We start from the raw sequence: 7,493 nt of genomic DNA, 5'->3' as shown, positions 1-7,493 counted from the left end.
GGGGCTTTAGGGTGGGGGGTGGGGGGTGGGACCCACCCAGAAAGGGGCTCACGTGCAGGTTCTCACTGCTCTGCCCACCCTGTCTCTCCCACCCGACAGCTGCGAGGTGCGACCTGGGCCCGAGTTCCTCACCCGTTCCTACACCTTCTTCCCCAGCCGCCTCTTCCGAGCCCACCAGTTCTACTACAAGGACCCCCTCTGCCAGGAGCCTGCCCACTCCCTGGTCATCAAGGGCAAGGTCCGCCTACGCCGGGCCTCCTGGGTCACCCGTGGTGCCACCGAGGCCGACTACCACTTGCACAAGGTGGGAATCGTCTTCCACAGCCGCCACGCGCTGCTGGACATCACCAGGCGCCTCAACCGAACCCAGGCCAGCCGTGACTGTGCCCAGCAGCTGCCCCCTGCCCAGGCCTGGGTGTCCGGGACGCTGTATGAGCTGCTGAGCGCCCGGGCCGAGCGGGACTGCACGGCCGCCCTGGGCTTCACCATGCACGAGCTCAGCCTGGTCCGAGTGCAGCGCCGCCTGCAGCCGCAGCCCCGGGCTGGGCCCCAGCTGGTGGAGGAGCTGTACCTGGGGGACATCCACACCAACTGGGCAGAGAGGTGGCACTACCGGCCCACCGGCTACCAGCTCCCGCTGCAGAGCGCCCTGGTGAGTGTCGGCCCTGGGAGGGCAAGCTCAGAGCCGTGGCCCAGCAAGCCCTACCTGATCTGCTCCTGCCAGGGCCTTCACGCTTCCCCACCCTGGTCTGTGGGCCACATGAAGTCTTTACTCTCCCTTAATTTCAAAGTAGTGATGAGCGTAAATAGTTTCCAGGATCCTTACTAATATTAAAATGAGACAGGCAACATTGTCAGAGGTTCTGGAAGCTGTAGGAGTTTGTTGTCTACATTCACAGTGAGAAGAAACGTTAACTTTTATCAATTAAAGCAGTGATTTTCAATCTTCTCATCTCATAGCACATAAACTAATTGCTAAAATTCAGCAGCACACCAAAAAAGATATTTTTCACTGATCTGAGAAAAAAATAGGTATAATTTTGATTTATTCACACCTAACAGCTATTGTTGTGTTGGCTGTTGACAATCTAAGGGAAAAGAGATCAGTACCCACGACTAAATAGTCAGGTATTGCATGCTTTAAAAATTCTGTCGACACACCAGGGTGCCGCGGCACACTGGTTGAAAACCACTGAGTTAGAGGTTAGTAAAAAGGAAGTCAAGGTTAGAGCTCCAAGTTGAGAATGTCTGAACTTGGCACCCAAGGAACGTCCTTCAAAAGTAGATGGAGGGAGGGAGGGACGGATGAGGTCAGTTGTCCCTGTCAAGTGCTCTTTGAGCCCTTAGGCAACCGTCACATCATTCAGCAAGTATTAAGTGCCTACTGTGTACTATACACTCAAGGAATGAAAACAGGTGGGGCAACTTCTCGCCCCTGGGAGCACCCCAAGGTGAGGGCCTGGGAATGAGCCCACCCCTCTTCTCCCAAGGCAGGATTTGGGGAGCAGAGAAAAAAGCACCAGACATTCTCATAATCAGAAAATCAGCCCCAGTTCTTTCATAACCTCAAAAGTATTCCCTTTTTGGCAGCCGATGTTCCAGCGGTTCTCAACCTGGGGGTCATGACCCCTGAAAATACATCCTGCATATCAGATATTTACATTATGATTCATAACAGTAGCAAAATTACAGTTATGAAGTAGCAACGAAAATAATTTTATGGTTGGGGGTCACCACAACATGAGGAACTGTATTAAAGGGTCGCGGCATTAGGAAGGTTGAGAACCACTGTTAGACGGTCTGGCATTACTCCTACCTAGGAGAAGGTGCTGGCAGGGTCATGACTGGAGCCCACCACCTCATTAGGGAAACCCTGCACGCAGAGGACAGACCCCTGGTGCCAAGAATGACACTTTCGTGTCTTCCCAAGCCGGGCTCCGGACAGCCTCCGGCCCTCTGCCGCCTGACCAGTCCGTGAGGCCGGTGCCACCTGCAATGTGACTGAGAGGCAGAGCACCGGGACGTTTGCAGGGATGAGTGGTGCCAGATGCACGGACATTAAATTAAATGGCCCCTCTCCGGAAAAAAAGGAAGATAATTTCAAAGAAGGAGATGCGGCATATATATCCCTAAGTAACGAATCAGTCGTGACCTTGTGCTCTCTGGGGCCCAAGCCTTGCCCACGACCCAACCAGATGGTAAACATGAACATTTTTAGAAGTTAATTTCAAACCAATTTGATCCCCAAATTCATTGCCTGGATATAGAATCCTAATCAATCAGCCAGCACTCAACCAAAAGCATCCAAGCCTGGTGTCCCCTCTGGGGGTTAATTAGAAGCGGTATGTGCTGTTTGAGAAATAACTTTATGTAACAGGCTTGAACCAGGAGGAGCCTGGCTCCTGCGTCCGCGCGTTCTGCTGGCTGGAGGCTTGTTTGTGAACACAGGCAACCGGGCCTCGGCCAAACGACGCCCGGGAGACTGACAGGCGGCCCCTTCCTTCACCCCCTTCCAGAGCATCAGAGAAGGGCGTGCCTTTTCTCCCCCTTCTCTGAGAAGTGCGCCAGGTTCTCCACCAGTTCCTGCTCCGCAGAAAAACGCTTGCCCCCAATTAGCAGCCAGCACCCCAATGTCCTGTCTGCAAAAGGCAGCTCCGTTCTGGAGAGAGGGCGGCCCTGGGATTATGTTGCTGTGATGCCTTATGTTGTGGGGACACATACCAGCATGACAACAGCCGGGATGCGGGGGAAAGGCCAACGTTGGAGCCGGCTCTCACCCGCCGCACGCCATGCCCTCCCTCCACTAACTACCCATCACAAACATTTTTGCCATCATTTGCTAGTATTTCAAAGCACCTTCAAGTACTCTGGGTCAAAACCCCCAAATCAAAACCAATTACTTCTCTACATTATGGAAATCAAGGCAAGTTTAGATTCACCGTAGAAATAAATAATAAGCTTTTAATGTGGTCATCCAAAAAGAAGAAAAATGCTTCCCATCATCCAATATTTTCTTTCTAAACCAGCCCTCCCAGACACCACTTGTTTGGCACGAAAGTCACCCAGGAGCAATCTGTGAAAATCTCTTGTTTTTGCAAGAAGAAGAAGAAAAAAAAAAGAAGCTGATTTCCCAGCTGGGTCCCCCAGAAGCCCTGTCCCTGGCCCACTTTGCAAACGCAGGTGTGCTAGTCCCACGCCAGCCCTGCCGACACGCGGCTGTGCCAAGGAGGTTCACCTTTCAGAACGCTGCTCGGGACTAAGCTCTGGGCAGCAGAGACTGACTACTCCCTCGCAATTCGGTTCAGCATCTGGCTGTCGTTGGCGTGTTCCCTGTAAACCCCACTCCCGAGGCTCCGTGAGGCAGGGAAACTGTAAATAAGGCCAACGAGAGAGGAAACGCATAGCCCAGGCCGCAGAGAACCTGACGCCACAGGGGTGGCCGGTTGTCCCTACTGTAAATGACATCCCAATGGCCGTCTCTGTGTTCTGCGTCTTTGCAATGTCCCAGCCATCTCCTCAGCATGGGCTCCAGGCGATGGGCTCTGCGGCAGGGGGAGTATTCCCATCCTTGGTGCCGCGTCCACTTTCCAGGGATGTGGAAGGAAGGATGCTCACCTTCCAAGGTGAAATTTCTGGAGATACAGTCTCTCTTCTGCACCCGGTAATGGAGACCAGGCTCCTGGGAGGGGCATGAGGCTTTCTGCATAGAAAGGGGATGGGGTCCGACAGACAGGGTTCAAAGCATCTCTGCCACACCCTTGGCTGGCCGCCTGGTCCACTGGGTTTCAGCTTCTGCTACTCTAACATGTAACTGTTGCATGAGACATGCTTAGCACAGTTCCTGGCCCTCAGGGGCACCCAGAAGCATGAAAGGGTAGAGAGAGTCTCCTTGGCAAGGAAACCACAATAAACCTTAATGGCCGAATTTTAGGACCAAGCAGGCTGGGGGTGGGAAAGAACAACTTCTGTCAAATCCCAGGACAGAGGGCACCTCCATTCCATTTCTCATCCACTCATTCATCCATCCATTCCTTCATCACTCAGCAACTGTGTTCCTGCTGTGACCAGGCACTGTGCCAGGCCCTGGGGACAGAGCAGCCGCAGAGACAGTCCCGGCTTTCTAGAGCTTACAATCTAATGAAGGGGAGGGTGGAAAGAAGGGGAGCCGGGAATGACAGGTCTCTGAGCACTAGAAAGGCCCCAAGGATGCCCGGGCACGGTGGTCAGGAAGGGTCTTCCTAAGGCCGCTCTTTGATCTGAGTCCTAGAGGATGAGGAGCCAATCAAACTATGCTCTGGGGATCCCAGGTAGAAGGAACAGCAGGTGCAAAGGCCCAGAGGGTCTAAGAAGAGCTAAGTAGCCATTGAGCTGGAGGCTGGGAGTGGAGAGTGATGGGTGACCACTGGGTAGGCCCCATGGCACCCCATCCCAGAGTGCACCCCGACTTCTCCAGCTGAGACAATCACTGCCCTTTGTGTGTCTCTTTCAGCACCACGCTCACCCCTGCCCCGCCTGCAGCCTCATCGCCCGCTCCGACGAGCACCATCCTCCCGTGCTGCCTGCCCCCGTGGCCCTGCCCCTGCACCTGGGCGGCCAGTGGGTCAGCCCCGGGTGCGAGGTGCGCCCCGCCGTGCTCTTCCTCACCAGGCTCTTCACCTTCCATGGGCACAACCGCTCCTGGGAAGGGTACTACCATCACTTCTCGGACCCCGCCTGCCAGCAGCCCACCTTCACTGTCTACGCAGCCGGCCGCTACACCAGGGGCACGCCATCCGCCAAGGTCCTCGGTGGCACCGAGCTAGTGTTCCAGGTCACAGAGGCTCGTGTGACCCCCATGGACCAGGTCACCACGGCCGTGCTCAACGTCTCAGAGCCGAGCAGCTGCGGGGGCCCTGGGGCCTGGTCCCTGGGAACGGAACGGGATGTCACAGCCACCAACGGGTGCCTGCCCCTGGGCATCAGGCTCCCCCATGTGGAATATGAGCTTTTCAAGGTGGAGCAAGACCCCCTTGGGCAAAGCCTGCTCTTCATCGGACAAAGGCCCACTGATGGCTCGAGTCCGGACACCCCTGAGAAGCGCCCCACGTCTTACCAAGCGCCCCTGGTGCTCTGTAATGGGGCGGCCCGGGACTTCTCCCAGCCCCCCCAGCACGGGCCTCTGCTGCAGAAGCTCCTCAACAGTGGGAGGCGCTGTCCTCCAGTGGCCCCTCTCCCCTTTCTGCTCCTAATTCTTGGGCTGGCCTTCCTCCAGCGGCTATGAGATTGGGACCGGCTGACCCCGGGGACTCCAGCCTGGCGCAGACCCCACACCTGTCTGTGAGGAAGGCCACTTCTTCCCTGTTCTCCATCACAGACAGGTGGTGGCCCTGCCACTGTCAGCTCAGCCTGTGTCTTGGTGGCTCAGCCCCTGCGGAGTGCATACTGCGGTCGGTTAGCAACTGTGACCACGAGCCCGGGCCTCGCGGCCATGTCCATTGCTTTGAGTTTTGAACACTGGCTCCCACCTTCCGTGGGCAGTTCGGGGACCTGCACCAGGGGACTGGACCTCAGAGGCCCCCTTATTTCCTATACCCTTGGGATTCTGTGCAATGGGGGTGAGGGTCTGCCCATGCAAGGGAGGTTCCTTAAAGATCACTAATTCGAATTTAGCAATATACACTCAGACATGATTACAGATGCCGCTCAGGCTCTTGGTTCTCAGCTCTCCGGCAGAAGGCTTGTCTCTTGGGGGAAACTCAGCTTCCCCGAATCCCGACTAGGGGCGTCTGTGTGCACCTGCCCGTGCTCCGCCAGGCAGGCCGCCAGCGGTCCACGCGTGGGGGTAAATGCCGCCTCCGGCACACGCGCGTGTTCCAGCTGAGCCCCGGAATGCGGCGGCCCTTGCCCCCAACACGCTGGGCTGGCGCCGGGAACAGGTCCTGGGAGGAAAGCGGTGTTCCCAGCCTTGGGAAAGTAATTAATACTAATGATATCGGCATTACCACGCGCTCTGTAATTAGCCCTGCACAGGTGTTCTCTGTTTTCAAGATTCCCTGTGCCTTGCGGACAAGGAGGGGGAAAACAATCCCGAATGTGTCTCTGGGACCACCCCAGGGAGCGGGCAGGGAGCGCTGCGAGGAGACACGGAGGAGATAGATGCTCCTGCACCCGTGTCCTCCTCTGCTCGGGAGGCTGTCGCCACGGTGGGGACAGGCTGTGCCTCTCCAGGCCTGCCTGTGTGCCCAGGGCCACGTCTGTACATTGTGAAATTAACTGGCATCCTGGTGGGCGCAAGGGTTTCGGGGACTCGGTGCCGACGAAGCACCCCCTCCTTCCTCCGCCCGATTCCTATCTCTGGCTCTTGTCACGGATCTCGAACAACAATTGTCTGTGAGGCTAATGATGCTTTCAGAAGGAAGCCCTTGTCCTTCCGTTAGATTGTGTGGGGTTCAATCAGCCCGCTGAAATTGCTCTAACTTATCTACCCATTCTTCTTAAAAAAAAATCCCACACACCACCAAGTTCATATTGTCTGTGGGTCTCAGAGAGTGACGAGTGTTCCTGGCATATTTACTAAAGCACAAGAAAGAATTATTGTGGTCTCAGACTGCATCGGGTGGAGGGGGTCCCTGGTGGGAGGAGGGTGGCTGGCGATAATGTGTCCACAGCTGAGTGAGTCTGTGTCTAAGGCTTGAGGCAACCATGCCATCATTTATCATCAAATTTGAATCTTTTAATAAAATTAAACAGTCTGAAAAATGCTCTCACCAGTTATTAAAGTCAACCAAGGGGGCTATGATCCTAGAGAAATGCAGTGTCTTCCAGAAAGAGGATGAGACCGGGGGTGGCCATCGCTGGATGGCTGTTATGCACCTCGAGGCCGTGCTATGGCCAGCCCTGGTTAAAGCTCCAGGGCTTCCAGGACACTAGGAAGAAACCCCAACTTCTTGCTCACCGATGTCTGCGCGGCCCCACCTGCCTCCCCCACCCAGGTTGCACCTGTGTTCCTTCTTCCTCTTGATCACAGCAAGCTGTTCCCCGCCTCGGGGCCTCTGCACGTTATTTCTCTGCCAACACCTCTTCCCCCAGATCCTTCTAAGCTTGGCTCTTTCTTTGCCTTCAAGCCTGAGACCAGGTCACCTCCTCATGACACCCGCCACCAGCATCCCCAGAGAGCGGCCTCCTTCCCTCCCGTCTTCTACCCATCCCATCACCCTTCTGCTTTGTGTCATGCTTCCTGACTCTGGGTCCTCGGCCGCCAATGTAAAAGGGAAGGACTGAGGCACCGCGACCTTTCCGAGCAGGGCCGGCAGTGCCCGGCGCTCGGTGGAAGCTCAGGACGCACGGCCAAGTGATGCCAGTTAATCCTCACACCGAAACCTGTGAGGTCACTGCCACCATAGGGACAGCCTCCCTGGCCGGCGGCCCGACAGTGAGGGTGAGGGGTGACGGCTTCCTGCCCTGTCAGGCTCAGGGAGGAAGGGGCTGGCCGAGGCCAAAGCAGCTGGGCCTCC

The 7,493-nt window shown here is 56.1% G+C and overlaps 1 protein-coding gene across 1 annotated transcript in view; it reads left to right on the top strand.

The window, feature by feature from the left end:
- APCDD1L (adenomatosis polyposis coli down-regulated 1-like) overlaps positions 1-6,680 on the top strand; it is a 56,077-nt gene extending 49,397 nt beyond the window's left edge. The window contains exons 3-4 of the mRNA XM_005880773.2: positions 100-652; positions 4,490-6,680. Coding sequence (XP_005880835.1) covers positions 100-652; positions 4,490-5,260 — 1,324 coding nt within the window. The 3' untranslated portion in view covers positions 5,261-6,680. The remainder of the gene's footprint in view (positions 1-99; positions 653-4,489) is intronic.
- The last annotated feature ends 813 nt before the right edge of the window (positions 6,681-7,493 follow it).

Source organism: Myotis brandtii, unplaced genomic scaffold (genome assembly GCF_000412655.1).
Source record: "Myotis brandtii unplaced genomic scaffold, ASM41265v1 scaffold653, whole genome shotgun sequence".
Taxonomy (NCBI): Eukaryota; Metazoa; Chordata; class Mammalia; order Chiroptera; family Vespertilionidae; genus Myotis; species Myotis brandtii.
This window is presented reverse-complemented; position numbering and strand designations above follow the sequence as displayed.